Source organism: Bubalus bubalis, chromosome 3 (assembly GCF_019923935.1).
Source record: "Bubalus bubalis isolate 160015118507 breed Murrah chromosome 3, NDDB_SH_1, whole genome shotgun sequence".
NCBI classification, from domain to species: domain Eukaryota; kingdom Metazoa; phylum Chordata; class Mammalia; order Artiodactyla; family Bovidae; genus Bubalus; species Bubalus bubalis.
Window position 1 is genome coordinate 128,670,787 of NC_059159.1, and position 26,702 is coordinate 128,697,488.

Here is a 26,702-nt window from a genome sequence, read left to right on the forward strand (position 1 = left end):
ATGCGAGCCTGTGCAAGAGAACACAGGCACCTGATGCTCCGAGGGCAGCCAATCAAGAGAGCGTCTTGGCGCCACACCCACCTGCCCACTGCTTGCTCCAGGGACTGGAGCCAACCTGTCTCCTTTCCTACCACGTTGAGCTGCTGTGAGTGAATTCTTCCTGGAAATCTCTGCAACTCTGTTGCACACGCAGTATAACCATAAAGGCCACTACAAAACCTGTTTCATATTTTTAAAAATTTCTCTTAACTCTTGATTGCTTTAAGTTTATGTCTGTCTGTTAACCTGAAAAATCATTTCAAACACACATTACAAGCATCACACTTCCCTTTAGCAATTATTATTAATACTTAAAAGTTTGCAGTTCTCTAAAAGGCACAGTAGTGCAGATTGATTTGGCTGTCTTGGCAAATATTTCTGGTGAAAATAGGCTTCATTTGTATTCTATATAAGATTGTAAACATTTCTGCACTTTTGTTTATATGTTATTTGCACCTTGAGCAATGCAATGCAAATGTACTCATTTTATATCTTTTTTAAAGTTAGAATTTACTATAGAATTTTTAGAAGACTGCCATGTCATAGTTGTTCATCCACTGCTTGATCTGTTTGGCTACTTCTAAAGCTCTTATAGGAATTTAATTCCTTTACATGTTTTGTAGTATAGAATGAATGTGCACAATACTTTTTTTTAATAATTGTAATAAAAGACAAACTGTGCTGTGGCATTTAACAACTTGAGGCTTCCCAGGTGGCTCAGTGATAAAGAATCCCCCTGCCAATGCTGGAGACCCAGGAGACTTGGGTTCAATCCCTGGATGGGAAAGATTCCCTGGAGAAGGGAATGGCAACCCACTCCAGTAATTATGCCTGAAAAATCCCATGGATAGAGGAGCCTGGTGGACTATAGTCCATGGGGTCTCAAAGAGTCATACACGACTGAGCACAACACACATTTAACACTTAAAGATAGAACTCTATTCCGTAGAATAACAGACTTTGAATTATTTGAGCACTATCAAGTATTTTGTTTTTGAGAAAAGCTTAAACTGTGAGCCTAATTTAAATTGTATGGGCTTCATCTGTCTAACATATAAATGTAGATTGTGTTTGTGTGTTTGTGTGTCTGTGAGAGAGGGGGATGGAAGAAGGAGGGATGAGTAGAAGGAAGCATTAGAAGTATTCAGAGAAATAATCCAGTATAGACAGTGAATTGGAGAGTTTGGGTTATGAGCCCATTTCTCAGATGTAAAGTGGAGTGTATAGAGTTAATTGTCACTCCTGGCTAATTCAAATTTTTTACATTTAAAAAGACATTTGAAAGTATTCTGAGCATTTTGTCAAAGAAAATACAACATCCAAAGTGATTTCATTATTCGTGTTATTTTACTTGCATACCTGAACACATCATTTTAATAGCTTTATTTAAAATATAATTTATGTACCATAAAGCTCTCCCATTTAAAGTGTATAAGTCCATGTTTTTAGTGTATTTATTCAGTTGTACAACCATCACCACAATGTAATTTTTGAACATTTTTGTCACCATCCCCTCCAAAATCATCTCCATTCTCCTGCCTCCCCTAGTCCCCAGCACTAGGCAATCATTAATCTACTCTCTGTCCCTAAGGTTTGCCTATTAGTGGATATTTTATGCAAAGGAAATAATAGGATGTGCATCTTCTGTGACTGGCTTCTTTCACTTAGCATAACAATACACTTTCAGGCTGTCTGGCCTCAACATTCTGCCTCTGAGGATAAAATGTTACTTTGCATTTCTTGATGAGTTTGAGGATTGAGTATAATTTGCATAAGGCAAAAATTAGAAACTAGAGCAAGAGGGCTTTTCTCAACTACAAGCCAATCCATATTACCAAAGTTAAAACACCAGATAGTGCAAGTTCAAGCTGCAGAAAAATGTGAGTCCGTGGGTCCTTAGATTGACATTGTCCAGGAGAATTGGCGGGGGAGGGGGGGAACAAAAAACAAAACAGACACTGCAAGTTACAAACAGGAGCCACCAAAAGAAGCTGGGTATTGCCCAAATGTAGTCTAACAACTTAACTTCCCTTTCTTAGAAAACAGATGATTACAGAGTATTTCACATAAAGCCATAAAAACCTTTGTTTGGTGTTTGTGTAGGGGACCCAGGAGAGCCAGACCTCTTAGGAAAAGCAAATTGCCCTCCTAAAGAAAGTAAAATTTTTCCTTCTGCCCTTTCCCCTTCTTCTCCCTGGCAGAGTTGAATCTCATTACAGTTTGCTCAAATATTTGAAAGTGAATTTAGTATCCTCCCCCCAACTTAAGATTTTATAGCCAATAGATGATGAGGTTCATTTGCATATTTCCAATCACATAAGCAGCCGTGGAGTGGAAACAGTGTCGGACTCATTTTCTCCTCCCCCACCTCCTCCTCCTCCGAGGAAACCTGCCGCTTCTAGCTCCCCACCCTCCCCTTTAAAGGGTGACTTGCTCTGTGCCAGACCGCTGCTCCAGCCTGCTGCCGCCTTGGGCTCGGCGGGTCTACTGTTCTGTCCGCGCTCGCGCCTGGTGCCCTGCATCTCCTACAGAGGGACATCCCCCGAGATGGAGAGCAAGGCCCTACTTCTGCTGGCTCTGAGCGTGTGCCTGCAGAGTCTGACCGTCTCCCGTGGAGGGCTGGTCGCCGCAGACAGTAAGTTTTGTGCGCGCAGACTCCCCACTTACAGAATAGGCTCAGTGGCCATTTGCACACGTTGTGAGGATGAGAAGGAAAGAAAGTAGGAAGGGGTTGGGATGCGCACCGGGGACTCTCGTAGCCCGAGCGCTTGCCTCAGAAAGGGTCGCGCGGGTGGGATCTAGAAGCAGCACGGAGGAGATTTTTCCTCCGATCTCTCTGGGGCGGCTTCCAGTACCCCTTTCTCTCTTTCCCGCGCAGCCCTCTCTACTCCGGCTGGGGCTGAGTTCCCTGGAGCCTGGGCTCTACAAGGAAAGGAGCCGGGTAGGTCCGGTAGAGTGTGAGGGGCGGGGCCAGGGAGGAGGGAGGAAGGGCTCTGCCAGCGGTGACCTGCGCTAACCTCTCCTCTTGCAGGGGCCCTGGAATGAAATGAAGGGGGCCAAGGTGACCCTGGCTTGGCCTTGGGCGCAGCTCAGCCCCAGCCAGTGAGAGCGCGAGTAGAAAGTGGCCCCTTCTCCTGGAGAAGCCGGCCTGTGGGGGAGCGGAGGGAGGCACTGACCCCAATTCTGGACACTCTTGCTCTCCACGTGGAGGGACATGGAGGAGAGGACGCGGGGCGCGAAGTCCTGGGCACGCGGGGTCCTGCACGCAGTGGGGCGCCGGGGAAGCTGTCCAGCTTCCACTCTTGTACCCTCGGATTTACTTAGCCGCCAGCAAACCTGGTGAAGGGTTGACCACCGCTCCCCTCACCCCCACCCCCGCCGTAAAAAACGTGGCAGAGCGACCAGCAATCTGACCGCTGACTTGGAGATTGCCAGGTTTGCGCTTGGCTACCCTTACTGTCCTCGGACTGTTCTCGGAGCTGAGCCCGACTCGGGCGCCCTGCCCCGTGGTGCGGTCCGAGCTCTTGGGGCTTCTTGGGCGCCGCGGGGAGGCCACTGGCGGAACCCCAGTCACCGCTCACCAGGGTTAAGGCGTCCAAGCCAGATGTGAGTTTATTGCAGGGAAGAAGAGCGGCCAGCCTGAGACCTGCCCACGATAGAGGCAGCCTGTGTAACTTGAGCCTTGGTTCAGCTAACACACAGCAGAACTAAAAAGGCAGCTGAAGCAAGTCATAAAAAGAGGCAACGTTTTCTTTTCTCTTTGGTGGAATTGCAGTCAGGGCGTGTCTCCTGGATGTGCTTTCAGGCGGTACGTCCTGCAGTGGCTCATTTTATAGTGAAGTTTGACTTTGCTGCTAAGTTTGTCTCTGACTTTGCTATTTCAGCACAGAGTTGTGAAATAACATTTTTTAATTTATTTAAGTTGGAGTAAAATTGCTTTACCATGTTGTGTTAGTTTCTGCTGTATATGAAATAGCATTTTTGATAGGTTAAGAAAAGGAAAGCTGATAAAAAAAAAAAAAGTATCTTTTCTGTCTGATCAGTTTGAGAACACTGGAGGTTCAATTTGTTGTTGTTCAGTCGCTAAGTCATGTCTGACTCTTTGCAACCCCATGGGCTGCAGCACACCAGGCTTCCCTATCCTTCACCATCTCCTGGAGTTTGCTTATACTCCTGTCCATGGAGTTGGTGATGCCATCCAACCACTTCATCCTCTGTTGTCCCCTTCTCCTACTGCCTTCAGTCTATCCCAGCATTAGGAGAAAGGAGACTCAGGAGACATGGGTTTGATCCCTGGGTCGGGAAAATTCCCTGGAGGAGGGCATGGCAACCCAGCCTGGTATTCTTGCCGGGAAAATCCCATGGATGGTGGAATCCAGCAGCTAGGGTCCGTGGGGTCCCACAAAGTCCTACAGGACTAGAGTGGCTGACCAGACACACAGGCAAACATCTTACGAGGTAGCATGTGCCCCTAGATAGTGTTTTACACTATCTGAAAAATGGGTGGAACAAACTCCAAATTCTTGTTTCAGAAAGTACATCATGGGATAATGTTACTTAGACCAAAAATACACACAAATAAGTGTCATTCACAGTTTTAAAGTATTTGTCAGACTCCCTGCGAGATTCAGGACCTAAATTACTGGGCTAGTCAGTGTCACCTCTCTGGATTGTGCTTCCTCAGCCCTAAAATGAGGAATTTAGACCAGACTCAAAATCCTCTTAGACCTTTTAATTCCTTGAATTCCTTAATTAAGGAATTCCTTGAATCCCTTAATTACTCTTCGATGCAAATAGACACAAGTGATTACGGAATTAAATTGGATTTAATCAATTTAATCAATCTATGTTTTTCCTAGCTATATATGCTTTGTAAGGGAGGAATCATTTGGAAATGGTCTTGAAATTAATCCCCCTCATATCCTTCCTTCCCACTCTAAATCTAATCCCCATCCCCTCTTTATATTATGCTTCTCTTATCACAGCAACTCTCTGCCCTCTTTCTCCTCCAAACTAATTTAGGTAGGAACGTAAGACATTCCAGAGAAGGCAATGGCACCCCACTCCAGTACTCTTGCCTGGAAAATCCATGGACAGAGGAACCTGGTAGGCTACAGTCCATGGGGGTCTCGAAGAGTCGGACATGACTGAGCAACTTCACTTTCACTTTTCACTTTCATGCATTGGAGAAGGAAATGGCAACCCACTCCAGTGTTCTTGCCTGGAGAATCCCAGGGACGGGGAAGCCTGGTGGGCTGCCGTCCATTGGGTTGCACAGAGTTGGACATGACTGAGGTGACTTAGCAGCAGCAGCAGCAGTAAGACATTCAGAGTAGAAAGGAACAAGTGTGAGGAGGGAATGGTAAGTACTACCACCTCTGGGCTCTGACTATACTTTTCCGTTTTCAATTTCTAAGAAAAATATGAGGATATGGGCACTGCCCTCAGGCTCTTTTTTTTTCTTGCTGCTGCTGCTGTTGCTAAGTTGCTTCAGTCGTGTCCGACTCTGTGCGACCCCCTAGACGGCAGCCCACCAGGCTTCCCCGTCCCTGGGATTCTCCAGGCAAGAACACTGGAGTGGGTTGCCATTTCCTTCTCCAATGCATGAAAGTGAAAAGTGAAAGTGAAGTTGCTCAGTTGTGTCTGACTCTTTAGTGACCCCATGAACTGCAGCCTACCAGGCTCCTCTGTTCATGGGATTTTCCAGGCAAAAGTACTGGAGTGGGGTGCCATTGCCTTCTCCATTTTTCTTAGAGCCACCAGAATCTCTGCAAGGCCTTATTTAGGAAATTTGAAGAGCTCAGTAGCTACAAGTCTGTTTGACTGGCCATAGTGAATTTCTAGGCTAATATCTGAGTTAAACATGAGTAATGACAGCAAAATAGCACGTAGCACCTTCAAATGAAGCAGAGCTCAGCAAGAGCATGATTGATTAATGTATGGAAGGGTGGGAGTCAGGCACCAGGGAAGATTTGGCAGTAGGAAATGTTCACTTTCTTTCTGACGGTGTATTTTTAGCTCAACCCTCCTCTCTTGCTTTATTTCAGGAGGAGAAATTAGGCTGTAGAGTTTACAGCTGCTATTTTTGCAAACATTTTTTTCTATAAAATTGGAAAGTAAATCTGCTTGTTAGGTAAGCAAGTGCCTTGTCTACATTGGAATGTGTGAAAACTCCAATCAATTCAGTCAGATAATAACACTGATTTTTTTCCCCAAACCTTTTTTTTTTGGGGAGGGGGGGTGGTCAGCATTCTATAGAAGCTGAGTCAATAACTATGACCATCAGCCTCAGAGAAGGGACGAATTACTGATGAAGTTCTTTAGGAGTCTATGTTTGTGTGTGTCAGAGAGGAAAAACAAACAGAGAAAGGAAAGAAGTAAAAACTTTAAGAGAATGGCATTATAACTGAGCTCATATACCTCATGTCTTCATATACGTGTTAATCTTATTTATCTGATAACTGTGAACTACCTTTAGAGTCACTTTGCGGGGATGCTCAATGCTCCTTCTATAATGTACCTTCTATACGTATACCTTTAAAGGGTTTTGGCTTGACCTAATTTCATCTCTGTGAGTTATTATCTATGTTAAGATAACTCCTAGCCTTTGTTGACACACTTTGATTTTTTGTTACTTATTTAGGACTTTAGAGATAAAGATTATATAGTCAAGAAATGCATTGACTTGTAACTTACCTGATGCCCCCAAATCTCTCCTTAGTGTTTGATGAGGACACATGATGGTGTGATGTTACTAATATGATGAGTCGAATTCAGCCCTTATAAAGGATTAAACGTTAGACAACTGCCCCTGTAACACACACTATTCTAAGGTGGCTTTACTTCTAAGGGGATCTAGTGAAAGGTCCTTCTACTATCATTTCCATGTATAAAAAACAGTAATTTCCTTAGTAGCAGCTGAGTCAAATCAGTTCATCAGCCAGCCAGGAGCAATCCCCAGTGTATATATTACGATGACTAAACACACTGTTGACCCACAGTCAGGGTCCATCCTTCTCCCTAACTCTTCCTGGCCTAAGTCAGTTGTATGAGGGCTGGTAGAAATTGGGAAACCACACTCATCTTTAGAATGCCAAGACATCCTTAAGGGATTACAAACAACCAGGTATGTGGAAATACCTTTGGTATTTGTCAGAACACCAAGGAGAGGGAAGGACTGATTAAACACCAGTAGCATCTATAATTTCATATACAGAATAGACAAAGAATTGAAAACATCACATAGCATATAGAGGGGTACTGTTTTCTTGTCAAAGCCTTCATTTTGCTTTCTGTAACTTAAAAAATTCATGAAAAGTGAAACAGAAGTTTCCAAATACAAATTTTCTTGCAAATGTATGAATTTTCTTCTATTTTTCTTTACAAGCTATGTACCCCATAGAAATGATGGTTGTGGGAAATTGGAGCTCTGAGTGATCCATATGATAATCTGGTACAAGAGTTAAAGATTTAACAGGCTTTTCTTTTTCATAGAAATATACAAATCCTGCCTTAATAATTTCAAAGAATATTCTTAGTCATTTCAAAACCACCAGCAACCCTAGGCCACCATGTTGCATAATTCTAGAAAAAAAAAAAGTCTAAAAGTGACTGTTATCCTCTGGAGTTATGCAGAGCAATAATCTTAAATATCAGTTTGGCAACCAGGTGGTGGGCGAGATCTGTCTGCCAGACTGTTCAGGTTATTTCTGCTTTAAAAAGCTTGCTGATCGAACATGTTAAAATAAGACTGTTAAGAAGGGAAACATAAATTATTTGATATAGAGTGATGTGGGTGAAACTAACCTAGTTTGAAATTTTCTAAGGCAGTTTCTAACAGTAAAAGAACTTCTTGGGCAAAATCTAAAGTAAATTGCAATACAATTTACTTAAAATGTACTTAAAATGTTTACTGTGATATAGTATGTACTTCCTACAAATACCCTGTGAAGATTCATCAACATTTAGAAGTATTGTCCAGAGACTCAAAAGTAGGCCAAAGTTTTCTTTCTCTCCTGACTCAGTCGGGGCTTAACAATGAAGAGTGTATTCTTTCCAAAACCACCTCTGCTGTAGTATTTTAAGTGGCAGCTTTGTGTGGAAGTCTGTGAAGACACAAGTGAGGAAAGAAACATTGGGGGAAAGAATTAATCATAATTCATACATAGCACAGATATTTCTGAACAAATCACTAAAGCAATTTTGAACTGATGTATCTTGCCATGTGGGGAGGAATAATTCCATACAAAATTTCCCCATGCTTCCAACTTTTCTTCTTGTTAAAATTTTTAAAAATAATGCTAGTGAAAAGGAAATAGTCTTCCCTCAAACAAGCTTTGTTGTTGTTCGTTTTTGTTGTTCAGTCACTATGTCCGACTCTCTGTGACCCCAAGAGCTACAGCATGCCAGGCTTCCCTGTGCTTCACTATCTCTCGGAGTTTGCTCAGACTCATGTCCATTGAGTTGGTGATGCCATTCAACTATCTTATCCTCTGCAAAGTGTCAGATACAACTGAGCACTGGAGCACTGTCCACTTTGAGTACCACTGGAGGATCAACCATTCTCTTGCAATCCATTTTTTTTTTTTACTTTAGAAACAAAAATAGCATTACTGGTATTTGCTTGTGAATCTAAAACACACTAGTCCAGCAAATAAAACAAACCACCCTCTAATTAACCTCCTATCCAATTTTTCCTTTTCAGGGATTACAGGAGGAAAAGATTTTAGAGACATTGAAAGTAAATTTGCTCTCAGGACTCCCGAAGACACAGCTGAGGACACTTGCCACCTCATTCCTGGAGTGACCGAATCTGTGGCTAACTGTCACTTCAACCACAGCAGCAAAACCTTTGTGGTGATCCATGGCTGGACGGTAAGGAAGGCTCTTTAGGAAGGAGTAGACTGGCATGAACTAAGTGTTCTAACAGGCTTGTTGAGAGCCCGGTGATGGGAACCCAGTGATGCCTTTGCTTTAAACTGGAATAAAAACAGTTCTGGCTCAGGTGGGGATTGAGGAATCTAAAGCAACAAGTTGCCTACTATACAGAGTGAAGTAAGTCAGAAAGATAAAAATGCATATATATGGAATCTAGAATGCTGGTACTGATAAAATTATTTGCAGGGCAACAATGGAGATACAGACATAGAGAACAGACTTATGCATATGGGTGAGAGAGGAAGAAGAGGGTGGGATGTATGGAGAGAGTAACATGGAAACATACATCACCATATGTAAAATAGATAGCCAATGGGAATTTGCTGTATGACTCAGGGAACTCACTAGGCTCTATAACAACCTAGAGGGGTGGGATAGGGAGGGAGGTGGGATGGAGGTTCCAGAGGGAGGGAGCATAGATATACCTATGGCTGATGCATGTTAATGTTTGGCAGAAATCAACACAATACTGTAAAGCAATTATCTTTCAATTAAAAATAAATTTTTAAAAAGTATATTAAAAAAGCCACAAGTTCATGGGTACTTCCTCTGGACAGTGCTAGCCTTCAGTTTACCATGGTGCCTAGCTGTGACCTCAAACTGGCCATTCCCCTAGCCTTTGCTCAAGTACAGAGCAGAGTGTGGGTTAGAGGAACCACTGGAGACTTGGCGTGATCCTGATTCATCTGGCGCATCACCCAAGTCCTTTCCTAAGGAAGATGACCTGTGAGAGTGAGGAGAGGGCTGGGGTGGAGGGAAGAGACTGTTAATGTTCTGCTTTGCCATTCTCTAGCTCTGTGACTGGATCCAGCCACTTCTCACCACTGGGCCTAAGTTTACTGATCTGTTAAAAAAATGAATTTAGACTGGACGTCCCTCCTCTCCCAATATTCTCCAACTGTAAACCTTAGGGAGCTTTTCTAGAGATGAAAGACGGCTAGCTAGGGAACTGTCATGCAAGATGATTAGCAAAGGTGAAAACTGCTTATATTTACTTTTCAAGAATATGAAAAATATAGTTCTCTTTAAATATACCAGCTAGTCCCTTTATATGGTATAGTTCTTACTTAACTAGTTTGTTTCCAATATTTTCAATCCTTAATGAACAGATTTTTGTAGCTCATTAAAAAGAACGTAGATAAAATTGATGCTTAAAGAAATATTATCATTCCATTATGTCCAGAGTTTGTGAGTGTGGTAATAGATACTTAACTTCAATGAGATGAATCAGCTAATGGTTGCTATTTGTACTCCTGATTTTTTTCTACATAACTTAAGTGCCTTTGTTATTGATAGTGTAGGACAATTGCTGTTACTTTTATAAAGATGAAGGCAACAACTAATGGATTTCACAGGAATATTTATTTTAACAAAACACTTCTATTTGCTAGAGTTTAGGTAGCATATTATATATCTTACGATAAAGTTGCATTTTCAAATTTCTGACAGATTTTTTTACATTTTAAGAGGTTTATATTGGAAAGTATAATCTTTGGTTATTTTAGACACATTTTGGCTATATTTAGAACTTAGCTTTTAATACTTTTCAAAAAAGTTTAAGCTTAACATTCATATGACAGAAATAAATTAAATATCTCAGGTATCTCAACTTGTCCCTGAGAGAATTTTGTAATTTAGGAATTTTTGAAAAATATTTCCTCCTCACACTAAGATGATGTGACTCACCCAGTATCAGTAGATAGTGGTAATTTCTATCATTAGCCCCACTGCTTAAAAAGACCACTTACGTTCTTCACATGTGTCCTGACATTTCTGAGTGCCTGGGCTCAGAGGCTGGGCCACTGGCTGTGGGACTGAGTTTCATTGTGCAGAACTAGGTGGTCTGTGCAACAACTCATCTAGGCATTTCAGTGAACAACCTGGTTTCTTCAGTGGGACCACTGGGTGCAGGTGGCAAGGAAGACTTCAAGTGCAGCTGTGTGCCTGTGCTGCTGCTTCTGCTAAGTCGCTTCAGTCGTGTCTGATTCTGTGCGACCCCATAGACGGCAGCCCACCAGGCTCCCCCATCCCATCCCTGGGATTCTCCAGGCAAGAACACTGGAGTGGGTTGCCATTTCCTTCTCCAATGCATGAAAGTGAAAAGTGAAAGTGAAGTCGCTCAGTCGTGACCGACTCTTCTTGACCCCATGGACTGCAGCCCACCAGGCTCCTCCGTCCATGGGATTTTCCAGGCAAGAGTACTGGAGTGGGGTGCCATTGCCTTCTCCGTGTGTGCCTGTGAATCAAAGCTATTAAAAATTAGTACTGATTTAAGGAAACTGAGAAGGAAAAAAGCTAGGAAATATTACCTTTTTGGAACTGAAGAAGGTGAGTCCTTGTTTTCCAGTCCTTTGTTGGGTTGTTGTTACTGTTCAGTCACTCAGTCATGTCTGACTCTTTGTGACCGCATGGATTGTAGCATGACAGGCTTACCTGTCCTTCAATATCTCCCAGAGCTTGCTCAAACTCATGTCCATCAAGTCAGTGATACCATCCAATCATCTCATTCTCTGTCATCCCCTTCTTCTCCTGCCTTCAATCTTTCACAACATCAGAGTCTTTTCTAATGAGTGATCTTTGTCTTCACATCAGGTGGCCAAAGTATTGGAGCTTCAGCTTCAGCATCAGTCCTTCCAATGAATATTCAGGACTGATTTCCTTTAGGATTGATTGGTTGGACCTCCTTTCAGTCCGAGGGACTCTCAAGTGTCTTCCCCAACACCACAGTTCAAAAACATCAGTTCTTCAGCACTCAGCCTTCTTTATAGTCCAACTCTCACATTCATACATGACTCCTGGAAAAACTGTAGCTTTTACTAGACAGAGCTTTGTTGGCCAAGTAATGGCTCTGCTTTTTAATATGCTTCTAGGTTGATCATAGCTTTTTTCCCAAGGAACAAGCCTCTTTTAATTTCATGGCTACAGTCACCATCTGCGGTGATTTTTGAGCCCAAGAAAATAGTTTGCCATTGTTTCCCCATCTATTTGCCACAAAGTGATGGGACTGGATGCCATAATCTTTATTTTTTGAATGTTGAGTTTAAGCCAGCTTTTTCACTCTTCTCTTTCACCTTCATCAAGAGGCTCTTTAGTTCCTCTTTGCTTTCTGCCATAAGGGTGGTGTCATCTGCATATCTGAGGTTATTGATATTTTTGTTGAGGGTTACTTATAGAAGAGTCTTATGTTAAATTTTAAAAAGAAAGGATAAGATTGTTAGGCAGTTACTAAAATTATCAGTCGCTGAAGTATTAGTTGCTGTAGAGGTAGGTTGGGTTCCTTGCCCTTTGACAGATTGCCCAACTCAGAAGCACTGACAGTACATAAAAAATTTATAATAGGGGGTGAGAGAAAATAAGATTTTCCTGCCTTATCTGAGGTAAGCTGCTCAGCCATTTAAGGGTATGGGACTAAGTGAGGAGGTTCTGCAGCTTTGTCATGAGAAACCCAAGGGAATGCTTAGCATGCAGGGTGCCCAGGACACTTCCCAGGAGGCAGTGCAGCCACAGATGTCCTGGAGCTTGGCCACCTGCTTGTGTTTAAGTACAGGGTTCTCAATGTGATGTTGGCGCTCCTCACCACCGGCTAAAAGGAGGAGTGATTAGCATTGTGTTCTGGAGAAATGACATCATCCTCTCTGGAAAGGCAGCTACAAATGGTGGTTACCCTTCAACATTCAAGAGAGGAGAAAGATGGAGCAGGACCAATTCTTGAGTTTTATGCTGGGCGGGCATTGCATCTGCTTCTTCCAAAGACCCAGGTTTTGCACCCTGACTGGAAGCAGCTATACAGAGATGTGTTCATAGAAGACTCCAACATGTTCCTAGTGATCTCACATCACCTTTGTGCTTTTTTGGCTTTGCTTTCTCTTCGTGCTTGAGATAGCTTATCAGTTCAGTTCAATCACTCAATCGTGTCTGATTCTGTGATCCCATGGACTGCAGCATGCCACGTTTCCCTGTCCATCACCAACTCCCAGAGCTTGCTCAAACTCATGTCCTTCAAGTCAGTGATGCCATCCAACCATCTCTGTCAGCCCCTACTCCTCCTGACTTCAATCTTTCCTGTCATCCAGGTCTTTTCCAATGAGTCAATTCTTCTCATTGGGTAGCGAAAGTATTGTAGTTTTACCTTCAGCATCAGTCCTTCCAATGAATATTAAGGACTGATTTCCTTTAGGATGGACTGGTTGGATCTCCTTGCAGTCCAAGGGACTCTCAAGAGTCTTCTCCAACACCACAGTTCAAAAGCATCAATTCTTTGGTGCTCATCTTTTTTATAGTCCAACTCTCACATCCATACATGACTACTGGAAAAACCATAGCTTTGACTAGACAGACATTTGTCATCAAAGTAATGTCTCTGTTTTTTAATATGCTGTCTATGTTGGTCATAGCTTTTCCTCCAAGGAGCAAGTGTCTTTTAATTTCATGGCTGCAGTCACCATCTACAGTGATTTTGGAGCCCAAGAAAATAAAGTCTGTCACTGTTTCCATATAGCTTATAGAGCTGACATCGTATCACTGCAAGTAGATTGGGAACCAAATTGGTCACAAGAAGACATTTAGGAGTGGAGAGTAACTTCCAGATCATCTGATCCCTTTGTTTCATAGGTGCCCTGGTAAAGTTAAAACAGTGCCTGTGTTCATAGACGTAATTAGGGGAAGAACTGGGATTGGAACCAACATCTCCTGAGTCCCAGGCTTGCTTTTTCCTTCCACAAAGCACAGCAATGTGGTGAAAATTTGTCCACTTTGTTAGTGTCAGGCGTGAATCGAGAGTTCATGTTTTAATGTTTTATCCTACAAAATAGATTAAACAGAATGGAAGTATATGGCTGATTCATTTTGATATATTGCAGAAAACAACACAATATTAAGAAGCAATTATCTTCCAATTAAAAAATAAATAAAAATTTAAAAAGAAAACAAATACAAATAATAATAATAAAGATCTGAAAGGACCCACCATCTAAGATCAAAGTTTTAAACAAAGTCCCTTGGTTTGGGAATTCAAGAGTCTTATTTTTTTCTTTTGGCATTACTCTAAGAAGAATACAGGTTTTACAGATTTCCCCTTAAAAGCAGCCTAAGATATTTATTTCAGAATCTTCTTTGTCTGTTGAGTCATAACCTTTACTAGGGCAACAGTATGATCAGCTCTCAGGTTGTATTAGAGGTGGGTAGATTTAAAACAGGTTGTTGCTATGTATAGGCTCCTGGCGGGATGGCATGGAATTTTGTCATCTGTGTTTTTTTTAATGTGTTCGATTATTTAAAAATAAGCATATTTGCCAAGATGTTCAGGGTCTCCTCTTTGATGGCATAAATCTTTTCACTTTGAATTTGGGGGCCTTTATCAACAAGAAGCAAAGAATTACAGATGGCAGTTTGCTTGTCTCCAAAACAAGACCAATCTTATAATTTTGGAAATTTGATAATTAAACCTCATCAATTTGTACTCTGATAATCAAGAATTTGAAAGGATGGTGAACAAGTCTGAGCTGAAACTAATAATTTTCTAATGTATTAAGAGATTGCTAATTAAAATTATCTTCTGTAAGAATAGTATGTTTAAAACTATTTTTTTTCACTATCACATCAAATTTTGTATGTAAATAACCCTTTATAAAAATAAAGGTATGGAATCTAGAAAGACAGCAATGATGAAAATCCTACTTGCAGGGCAGCAAAGGCAACGCAGACAGAAAGAACAAACTTTTGGACACAGTGCGGGAATGAGAGGGTGGGATGATTTGAGAGAAAAGCATTTAAACATATACATTACCATATGTAGAACAGATAGCCAGTGAGAGTTTGATGTACGACACAAGGAACCCAAAGCCAGTGCTCTGTGATAACCTAGAGCAGTGTGATTGGGAGAGAGGTGGGAGGGTTCAAAGCAGGGGGACCTATATTTACCTATGACTGATTCATGTTGGTGTATGGTAGAAGCCAACATAATATTATAAAGTAGTTATCCTCTAATTAAAGATTTAAAAAAGAAAGTGAAAAAAAAAAGAATAAAGCGTACTCACATTCCCCAAAATATTTCTGTTGGGAAATATTTATTAACCCAATTGAAAGTATTTAAACTAAATTTCTTTTAAAATAGCCCATCATTCTACTGTAAATTTTAACTTATTCAGGTTGATCTTTCCTTTCAATACTATAAATTATTGAAGTTTTACTGATGAGCCAATGGGCTTCCTATGGATTCCCCCCCCCATTTAATGTATGGGGTTGACACATGTATCTATTAATATAACAAGTTGTAGGTGGGCATTTTAAGGATGCTTGTATCATCCTCTTCAGGTGACAGGAATGTATGAGAGTTGGGTGCCAAAACTTGTGGCTGCCTTGTACAAGAGGGAACCGGACTCCAACGTCATCGTGGTGGACTGGCTGTCACGGGCCCAGCAGCATTATCCAGTGTCCGCAGGGTACACCAAGCTGGTGGGACAGGATGTGGCCAAGTTTATGAACTGGATGGCGGTAAGACTGGGGGAAGGAGCCTTGTATATCCAGAACAGACCAGTTGGGTAGAGCTGAACTAACGACCGGTTTTTGTTCCTTTGTGGTAAAAAAGAGAAAGTGTCAGTTGCTCAGTCGTGTCTGACTCTTTGTGACCCTATGGACTGCAGCCTGCCAGGCTTCTCTGTCCATGGGATTCTCCAGGCAAGAATACTGGAGTGGGTTGCCATGCCTTCCTCCAGGGGATCTTCCCGACTCAGGCATCGAACCTGGGTATCCCACATTGTAGGCAGATTCTTTACCATCTGGGCCACCAGGGAAGCCCTTTATTCTTATACATTTAGATATAGATATTTTTTGGGTCAACTCATATCTTTAGAATAAGCATAGTCATTATTTTTTTCAGCTAAAAGTAGCATTATGATAAAAAATGATAAAGCTATAAAACCCATAAGGCATAGTCCTGCCCTGCACTGTCCTTTGATATTTTCATGGTGAATAGATTTGCTGAGACCAAGAACTAAGTGGGCAGAACAGACAAAAACTTGTTATTTCAGGGCAGAGGAAAGATGTCATGTTCAGCCAAATCCTTCCCTACCAGTTGGCTGGCACATGGAAATTTTATCCAGGCTTTGACCTGTTAATCTTTGATGAAAATTTTAATATTACTTATTTCTTAGTGTGGATTAAAGATCTGGATTTTTGTTGAGAGTTGGAGGAGTGAAGGAGATGAGCTAGGGGAAAAAAAATGGCAGGAAAAGTGTGTAGGATATGAAGTAGCTGAGGATCAGGAGCTTTATTCACTTTGACTCTCTGAGGTCATCCTCTGAAAATTACCTTTGGAAAGTATCTTGGGGTTGAAATGAAGATAATACTCTCACAGGCCATTATTTAAGCCAGGTACTTAAAAATAAGCTCTGTTTATTGAATCGATCATTAAAAGATAAAAGTTCTTTTCTTGACTCTTTTGCTAACCAGGAGAGTGAACTTGGGCAAATCAGATCACATTCCTGGAACTCAGACTTCTCATCTGTTGAATGAGAAGGCTGGCCCATATGTGTCCCATCCTCTGTAATACTTTCTGATTTTAAGTCATTGCTTGAGTAACCTTAAAGAATAAAGTAACACAGGGTATTTGAGTAGAAAATGATGAGTTAAATATATATCTGTATGTGTGTGTCTATATATATATATAAATACCTATATATAAATATGGTGCTCAGTCGCTTAGTCATGTCCAACTCTTTGTAACCCCATGGACTGTAGCCTGCCAGGCTCCTCTGCCCATGGAATGTTGTGGGCAAGAATACTGGAGTGGGTTGCCATTTCCTACTCCAATATATAAATATACACATTACATATATTTTCAGATGTATGGAAATTCATGTTTCCATACATTTCTATTTCAGACATTTGGAAAACTCTAATTTAAATATTAGTAAGGAAAGAGAAAAATCTCAACAATATAGTCTATGTTCCTCTTACCTGTAACAAGAAATTAAAATACAGTTAGGTTTCAGTATTGTCCCTATTTTGAAAATGATATTTATTTATTTGAAACACTATTCAACTTTTATTTCTTTTAGCATTGATATTTTGCAAAGAACTATAAAACTCCTTTTTCTGTTCGTCTTCCAAAGGATGAATTTAACTATCCCCTGGGCAATGTGCATCTCCTGGGATACAGCCTTGGGGCCCACGCTGCTGGTATTGCAGGAAGTCTGACCAATAAGAAGGTCAACAGGATTACCGGTAAGAAAGCAGTGCCATTTTCTCTTAAAATAAAAGAACTGCATTGCCTGTTGCTCTGAAAGAGAATCAGGATGCTTGTCAAACAAGCATATGTGTGTTACCCTCCTGGGTATGCCTGGCCATTTGATTATCACATGGGAAGGCTCTTTTTCTGGAATAAAATAAAATTCAGACCCTTGCTCTCATGGGCTCACCATCTACTGGCAGAAGAAGAGAAACGATGCAGAGTTAAACACAGAAAGCCCAGTGACATCTCAGAAACCCGTTTCCCTCCTCCCTTTGCTCTGTGCTTTAATAGTGTATGCACACATATCTGTCACCTCTCACATCAATACTGGAGAAAAAGAAAAAGGACCCGCACCAGAGGCCATTTGGAAAAAGGAGACCTGTCATCCAGGCCAATGGCAATAGATAGTTTGGCCTGTGTAGAGAGGAAGAAAGAGCCCAGCACTATTTACAGGCCTTCTAACCAGGCACAGAAATAATTTACAAAAGGGAATCAAGCCATCCTGTGTGAAAATTGTTATTTAATGATTAGTTTGAGAAATTCAAATTTTATTTGAAGAAGAGATAAACCTCTTATGAATCTCAGTAATTTAAAACTCAGTCAGTACAGAATTGGAACTGATAACAATCTGTGACTGCCAGTTACATTCAAATGATGAGCAATGGAATGCTAAGATGATACTGATGGAGACTAAAACTAATGGGAATTTAAAAATCTCTGAGTGACTTCCCTGGTGGTCTAGTGGTTAAGAATTCACCTCGCATGAAGGGAACACAGGTTCCATCTCTCCTTGGGGAACTAAGATCCCACGTGCGGTGGAGCAACTAAGCCCACAAAGTCAACTAGAGAATTCATGCAGCCCAAAGGAAAGTTCCCACGCGATGAAACGAAAGATCCCACATGCACAACTAAGACCTCATGCAGCCAAATATATAAATAAATAAAAATCTCTGAGGACTTTTTGTTTTCCCTCTAAGGCTTAGATCCAGCTGGACCTAACTTCGAGTATGCAGAAGCTCCAAGTCGCCTTTCTCCTGATGATGCGGATTTTGTAGACGTTTTACACACATTCACCAGGGGGTCACCAGGTCGAAGTATCGGAATCCAGAAACCAGTAGGGCATGTGGACATTTACCCTAATGGAGGCACTTTCCAACCAGGATGTAACATTGGGGAAGCTCTCCGTGTGATTGCAGAGAGAGGCCTTGGAGGTAAATATAATTCAGAAGTTAACTAAATGTAGTTGTTGTCTTAACTCTTACTGACCAAGTGCCCTACCATTCTCCACAAGTACATAGTTTGAATATACATTTAGCCAAGATGTGTTTTTGAAGAAGTCTGTCACCTCTTAGCATGGTCATCTTAGAGCCTCAATACTTCCTGGGGTCAGATAGACATTTCGTCTTGTATTATATCGTAAGCTGCACTGAATACCGCACTTGCAGTAATAAAAGGGGAAAAAAATAAAAACCAGTGAGATGGCAAGAAAACTGCCTTGCCTTTGAAAAAGTATTATCTTGCTACACATTAAACTTTGAATACAGTGCAAAACCAGTAGAGTTATTTTTAATTCTACTAAAAGTAAAGGACATGTCAATTAGTCCAAATTTCTTTTGCCAGCTTTTTAAAGAGATGTACAAATCACCATTCCCTAACAATAAATATTCCAACTTTTTAAGAAGAAAATACAGTTTAATATTAGTTTTTAATGTTGAATAATCATGTTAGTGTGTGTTAATTTTATGATTTGTTTTAACAGACCTTTGCATACCTTGTGGACAATGGGACCTACCTATAACCAATATACTCTGGTGTTTTGGGCATACGTTATAGAATTTATAGCATAATGTTACTACTTTTAATTGGTAAAAAAGCTTATGATAAAAAGCTGTACTTTTATGACATTGCTGATTATTTCTATAATTCTATAATTATATATTTATAGAAATTATAGAAATAATACATTTTATAATTGTAGAAATTATAGAAATAATTATTAATAAGTCTATTATTTCTATAATTTAATGTAAAAATCATGAACAGTGACACACTCCTCAATTATTCATAGTATCTATGATAAAATGCTGTTAATATGGCAATTATACCTATGATGTGGTTTCTAGGGGTATACTTCCAGAAGCATCTAGAGGTATTATATACTTTCAATATAAGCAAAAGGTGTGATGAACTGGGGGAAATCAACTTCTATCTTGGATGTCCTTATTACAGCTTTGTAAACATACTCACAAATATAAGACAGCAGAAGCATCTAAAGTTCCTGATAAAATTGGCAGCTTTAACACTCTTGGGGTAGGGAAGAAGCTGCTATCAAGAGTGCCTCCTTAAACAGGACCTACAATCAAGGAGATCATTTTGTTCTAACACCTCTCAGCTATATTAGACATGCAAGATGAAACACTCATTGTGAACTGTCACAGAGTTGAAATGTTCCTTGTGTCTCTTTCTCCCCAGATGTGGATCAGCTAGTGAAGTGCTCCCACGAACGTTCCGTTCATCTCTTCATTGACTCTCTGTTGAATGAAGAAAATCCAAGTAAGGCCTACCGGTGCAATTCCAAAGAAGCCTTTGAGAAAGGTCTCTGCCTGAGCTGCAGAAAGAACCGTTGCAACAACATGGGCTACGAGATCAACAAGGTCAGAGCCAAAAGAAGCAGCAAGATGTACCTGAAGACTCGTTCTCAGATGCCTTACAAAGGTAGGCTGGAGACTGTTATAAATAGGAAAATGGATTTGATCCTATTTTTTTTTATTATCATGCTTGTTGCATCACATGAACTGATTTTGTCCATTGCAATAGAGATGATAAAACAATGTTGCTAAGTTCTGAGCCCTCATTTGTGTTTCTGTTGATAGAGAGGAAGTTGCACTAATCCATGTTGCTGGAGTTCCTAATTCCCACTGCTAGTAAGGCCCAGGGCACAACAACACCACCCTGTGCATCAGTTCTGCCTGCCACCATCCTCTGTGCTTGTGCCCATTAGCATGGGGCACCACATTAGTACCAGGCTCTGAGTTCATTTGAAACCGTTCATACACAGTCATCAAACTATGGCCCTTGAACCAATTCCAGCCCAGCATCTGATTCTTTAAAAAAACTTTTGTTAGAATGTAACCACATTAATTTATTTCTGTATTGACTAAGGCTGCTTTCATGCCTCCATGGCAGAGTTGAGTGGCTGAGACAGAGACTGTGGCCCGAAAAACCTCTTTACTCTCATCCTTTGCAGAAAAAGGATGCCAACTCCTAAAATCTGCTTTGGGGCTTCCCAGGTGGCTCAGCGGTAAAGAATCTGACTACAATACAGGAGACACAGGTTCAATCCCTGGGTTGGGAAGATCTCCTGCAGAAGGAAATAGCAACCCACTCCAGTATACTTGCCTGAAGAATCCCATGGACAGAGCAGCCTGGTGGGCTACAGTCCATGGGGTTGAAAAAGAGTCGGACACGACTGAACTACTAAACAACAAACAACAAAGTCTGCTCTAAGTGAAGGCAGGAACCACCTGTATTTGAAAATAGAATTAGTCCTGAGAGGGAGGAATATACCAAGCCTTCTAAGATACTCCCATTTTGTTAAGAATCTGAGTCTCCTGCATTGCTTAGGAAGCCCAGTACCAGATCAAAGATGATTACTTTCTGGGTCTGCTTACCAAGTCAGATATACTTGGATTCTTCCTATCCACTAGAACCACACTCTTCTGCAAAGGAGTAGAATTCAAAGCCTGAATATTCTAGTAGTAAGCACTGTACAGATATGAAGCAATCTTTCCGAGTCACATTTATAGTCATGTATGAACGCTTCCTGTTGATCACTAGTAAGATGCAGTCTGCTGTTGAGAGTGCCTGCTTGTTTGTGCTGCGGTGTTTCCATAAAGACTGATAAGAGCTTGTTCTGATTCTCTCTCTCCAGTCTTCCATTACCAAGTAAAGATACATTTTTCTGGAACTGAGAGTAATACATACACCAACCAGGCCTTCGAGATCTCTCTGTATGGCACTGTGGCTGAGAGCGAGAACATCCCTTTTACCCTGTGAGTAGCCGCAGAATTTTACCTTCAGCATGGGGGCTTATCATGGCACTGTTACCTGCCCTGACCATCAGTCTGAGGAACAGAAAGGGCATAGGATAGCAGTCCCTGACCTTTTTGTCACCAGGGACCTGTTTTGTGGAAGACAATTTTTCCACAGACCAGGAGATGGGGGATGGTTTCAGGATGATTCAAGTGCATTACATGAATTGTGCACTTAATTATAATTATTACATCAGCTCCACCTCAGATCATCAGGCATTAGATCCCAGACCCCTGGCATAGGACTCCTAAAAAAAGGTGTACTTAATAGAAAATTTTTTAATAGGCAAAAGATGTTCATTACAGTGGTACCCACAGTAGCATAAATTAGAAACAAAGTAAGTGTCCAAAACTGAGGCAATGGTTAAGTGAATTGTGGTTCAACAAATCAATAAAATCAATCTAGCCTCTAAAAAGTGTAGTTATAGAAAACTAGGTAAAGCATGTTAAAAAGTGGAAGGTAAAACATGAAGTGAATAAAGAAAAAATAGAGAATTCATGTACACTATGATTGTGACAAAGGAAACACAGATCACATATCAGTACAAATAGGAAGGAAATATATGAAAATGAAAATAATATCTCTAAGTGATGGACTTATGAATTTTTCTCTTAGGAATTATATTACATAATTCATATTGTTAGGATAAAAGTTGGAATACTTTAAAGGGGTGTAGCCATCTTTCAAAATACGCTAAGTGCCATTGACATTCATCTTGTATATTTTGTTGGACATTTTTTGCATTTTTAAAATACTCCCCAAACAATAAAGCTATTTACCTTTTAGGAGGAAGAAAAAGGGAAAAAATTCTAATTTTCAGAACTAACCAAATATGTTGATCTTTTATTCAGGCCTGAAGTTTCCACAAATAAGACATACTCCTTTCTACTTTACACGGAGGTGGATATTGGAGAATTGCTAATGTTGAAACTCAAATGGATCAGCGATTCCTACTTCAGCTGGTCCAACTGGTGGAGCAGCCCCGGCTTTGATATTGGAAAGATCAGAGTGAAGGCAGGAGAGACTCAAAAAAAGTAATTAATTTTTCACCATTCACTTCTGATTCACTCAAATGTCTTTACCTAGAAATAGTATTTCTGGAGCCTCCAACATTCAGGTGAAACTTTAGTAGGCTTTGTTTTTAAAACTATATACCTATACCCAGGGATTGAACCCAGCTCTCCTGCATTGTAGGCAGATTCTTTACCTTCTGAGCCACCAAGGAAGCCCCATTCAGTATAAAAGTTTTAAATCCTCTGAGGCTGTCTATGCAATTCATTTAAAACTATATACCTAGAAAATTATTCTTATTATTTTTAAGAGTATTATTTTATTATTATACTAGAGAAGTAATGGTATTTCTGCATTTCATGGAAAGAAAACATAAACTGATTTGCCACAATCATTGAGTAAAGCTGAGATTAGAAGTAAAAAATCTCAACTTCTCATTTAACATTGATTTCTGCAAGCACAAAACAGTTATGCAGAGAACCTTAGTGATGCCACTTGAACATTCAGAGATTAAAACCAACCTCTTAGGACTTCCCTGGCAGTTCAGTTGTTAAGATTGGAAGTTTCCACTGCAGTGGGTGTGGGTTTAGTCCCTGGTTGGGGAGCTAACCCACATGCCAAGAGATATAGCCAAATATTTTTTTTTTAATAAAATAAAAACCAACCTCTTCAAGAAGGATGAGATTGCAAGATAATCTCATCCTCTGTCCCCACCCAAATCCACATAGATCTATAAAATGAATTGCATAGAGAGCCTCAGAGGATTTAAAACTTTTATACTGAATGGGGCCTCCTTGGTGGCTCAGAAGGTAAAGAATCGGCCTACAATGCAGGAGACCTGGGTTCAATCCATGGGTTGGGAAATCCCCTGGAGAAAGAAATGGCTTACCCACTCCAGTATTCTTGCCTGGCGAATTCCATGGACAGAGGAGCCTGGCAGGCTGCAGTCCATGGGAATGCAGAGTTGGCCACGACTAAGCAACTACACTTTCACTGTCTTTCATACTGAATGTACAGGGATTTTGTAAACTTCAGTATACCATTATTGTAAATAAAAATGACTCTTTAAATTAGGATCAATAATATATTTCTCTTTTGTCATTTTCTTTTATAACCAAAGTTGAGGAGGGAAAGAAGTGAATGGAGAAGCTATACAGAGTAGTGTTTCTCTAGCAAGGCCAGTTGAAAGCTGATTTCTGAATTCCTTAATGCAGACACTAAGAAGTGGTAAAGTTGATCTTGTATCATCTTTTTCTAAGAGCCTGGTGATTTTAAACCTGCTCCAGGCTATCTGTATGCCAGTCTATATTAATGAACGAGCTTTATTGCCAAACAGTGCATTAAGCCCGCAAATAACCATCTGATTCACATGTGTTGCTGACTGGAATGGCCTGAGTATAGATAGTTAATTATTGGAAATATCAAAACAGTCAGAAGAATCATGTGAGTTTCAGACAACCCTGACAGAAGCATTTATTTTTGAAGTCATTTTTATTGTTCCAATATGCTGTGTTCACATACAATTTCTTCCACAGGGTGATCTTCTGTTCCCGGGAGAAAATGTCTTATCTGCAGAAAGGAAAGTCACCTGTGATATTTGTGAAATGCCATGACAAGTCTCTGAATAGAAAGTCTGGCTGGTGAGCATCATGGGCTCAGGCTCTATGGGTATCTTGAACTTGCTCTCCAAGGGATGCTGCTCATGCTTTGCCCTTCACCCCTGAACTAGAGGCTTGGATTGAGTCTTGTGATAAGAACCTTCAGGTGGTCTTTCTTAAAGTCTTCTGTATATACATTAGGGGGCTTCCCGATGGCTCAGTAGTAAAGAATCCGCTTGCCAATGCAGGAGATGCGAGTTCAATTCCTGGGTCGGGAAGATGCCCTAGAGTAGGAAATGTCCACCCACTCCAGTATTCTTGCCTGGGAAATCCCATGGACAGAGGAGCCTGGAGGGCTACAGCCCATGGAGTCACAAAGAGTTGGACACAACTGAGCGACTGAGCATACACACACACACGCACACACACGCACGCACATTAGACCTGTCCATTTGTTTTTAGCAGTACTTCCTCTATTTTCTTTTTCCTGTTCTTTATGCCAGCTCTGGCACACTTCATAGGTTTTATTTTACTTCTTGAATTACCACAAAATCTTCACTTCTGCTTTTTCCTGTACTGCAACCCTGCTCCCTTTACAGACCTGTGTGCGGAGCATATACCACAAGTTTGTAGCCATCACTGTGGCTATGGGCACAGCTCCTCCTGGGAGGTACCCAGGGGAGTGAAACATCAGCCAAAACCAGAGTCCTCCTTGATTCTAAGTGACAGCAGATTCCAGGACAGGGAGCCAAAGGGGCAGCCACCAAGCATCCATCTCAAAACCCCCAAAGATGGAAAGCTTGTGGACTTAAAAGTTTAGAAGATGTTCTCTTTTCTACCTCAAAACAACTGCCTGGCTCTTTTCTACCTGACCTTTTCATCCACATGGCAGCTGTCAGCTGAATTTTTCCAGAGCGTCAGTACTAAGTAGAGACTGAACATGTGACTGCCTCTCTCTCCACCACGTTCCCTCCTGGAATTCCCAAAGTATGCCACTTCCATTCCTCCACTCATCCCCTTGCCAGGTGCAAGTGCTGAAGGGTTGTAGGTATAAAGGGGGAAAGCTTAGATCATATCATACCAGCCAGTGACACGAGAAAACAATGGGAAAAGTTGGTCACAACATCATCCAGAAATAGAAAAGCTAATTGCTTTCGGTTTGTCTTCCCCAGTTGCATTTACAGACAAAAGTACAGAAGAATTCTCTAATCAGAAAAAGCATATTAAAGGTTCTATGTGACATATCTCTTTTATTTTTAATTTCTATTTTATAATACAGTTTATCAATGGATAAATATGGATTTCAGACTTTCTCTATACATGTATAATATTTACCTTCTTTTAGTTTTTTTACATTATGGCGTTATGACATATATACTTTGGACAAGGTGAAGCCATCTGGATTAAAAACATTAATGTAAGAGCACTCAAGATAAACTTGAAATGGAGAATAGTTACTGGTGTTAAGCCAGGGAGAATAATTGAATTTTTATCTAAGTGTATACTTCTACTAAGAGCTTCATTGCTTTGTTTTTCTTCATCACAAATCTGAGGTTCTTCATATTTGTTTTAACTCTTCAAAAGGAACTCCTATATGAAGTTTTATATATGAATTTAAGTTATGTACTGCTGCTACTGCTGCTGCTGCTAAGTCACTTCAGTCGTGTCCGACTCTGTGTGACCCCATAGACGGCAGCCCACCAGGCTCCTCCGTCCCTGGGATTCTCCAGGCAAGAACACTGGAGTGGGTTGCCATTTCCTTCTCCAATGCATGAAAGTGAAAAGTGAAAGTGAAGTCGCTCAGTCATGTCCGACTCTTAGCAACCCTTGGACTGCCACCTACCAGGCTCCTCCGTCCATGGGATTTTCCAGGCAAGAGTACTGGAGTGGGGTGCCATTGTACACAAACATTCTTATGTATATATTATCCCATGGTCATCCATGACTTTAATCTGTAATGTGAATTAAAAAAAAAAAAAAACTTTAAAAATTAGGAAACAACTCATCTGTTTATCAAATATTTCTTATCACATTTGTGTAAGATATAAGACTTTATCTAAGATAGTCTAATGATATGTTCTTCATCTGATGATAAGATTACTGAAACAACAGATATTTAGGGAGTTTTTTTTTTTTTTTTTTTTACTCCTGAACTTTATCTAGGAGGTAATTATGACTCAGACTAATAACCTTCTGCTGTTTTTCACCTCTGTGACTAAGTCAATGAAGTAAAAGCTTCTCTCTCATCTTCTGGTAAAACTCTTTAGAAGACTCATATCACAAGAAAAGGAAAAAAAAATAGGTATTTTATTTAACAAGTTTTAGACGTAAGAAACCTTGCTAAATTTTGAAAACATTCGATTCAGTCTTCTACAAAGGATACTCCTTATCCAGACATGGCTAAGTAAATACTAGACTGTCTTTGACTTCTGTGAGCCTGCCACTTCCTCTGATTATGTTTATTCTCACAACCTTTGTTCTGAACTTCTGGTTGACTACTTTTTCATCTTGAAGGTGGTGAGGGACGGAAGAGGGTTATAAAACACTAAGATAATAAATTGCCATTCTTCCTCTGTTTTCTCTCAGAAACTTGGCAAAGCTACAGAAGAAAGAACAGCATATGAATTCTATGAAGAATGAAGTAACTTTTACAAAAGATGCCCAGTGCTTTAGATGGTGAAAAGTGGATTTTCCTGAGTATTAACCCCAGCTCTAGCCTTATTAGTTATTTTAGGAGACAGTCTCAAATACTAAAACTAATTCAATTTGAGGTGTATAGTGGCCAAATAGCACAT

General features: G+C 40.6%; 1 protein-coding gene across 1 annotated transcript; it reads left to right on the forward strand.

Annotated features, from left to right (window-relative positions):
• Positions 1-2,472: 2,472 nt before the first annotated feature.
• Positions 2,473-26,701, forward strand: LPL (lipoprotein lipase). The gene is given in 10 exon segments (NM_001290913.1): positions 2,473-2,674; positions 8,744-8,913; positions 15,289-15,468; positions 17,088-17,199; positions 18,184-18,417; positions 19,679-19,921; positions 21,138-21,258; positions 22,150-22,332; positions 23,845-23,949; positions 26,494-26,701. Coding segments are annotated over 10 exon segments (1,437 nt in total). The 5' UTR covers positions 2,473-2,586; the 3' UTR covers positions 26,495-26,701.
• The last annotated feature ends 1 nt before the right edge of the window (position 26,702 follows it).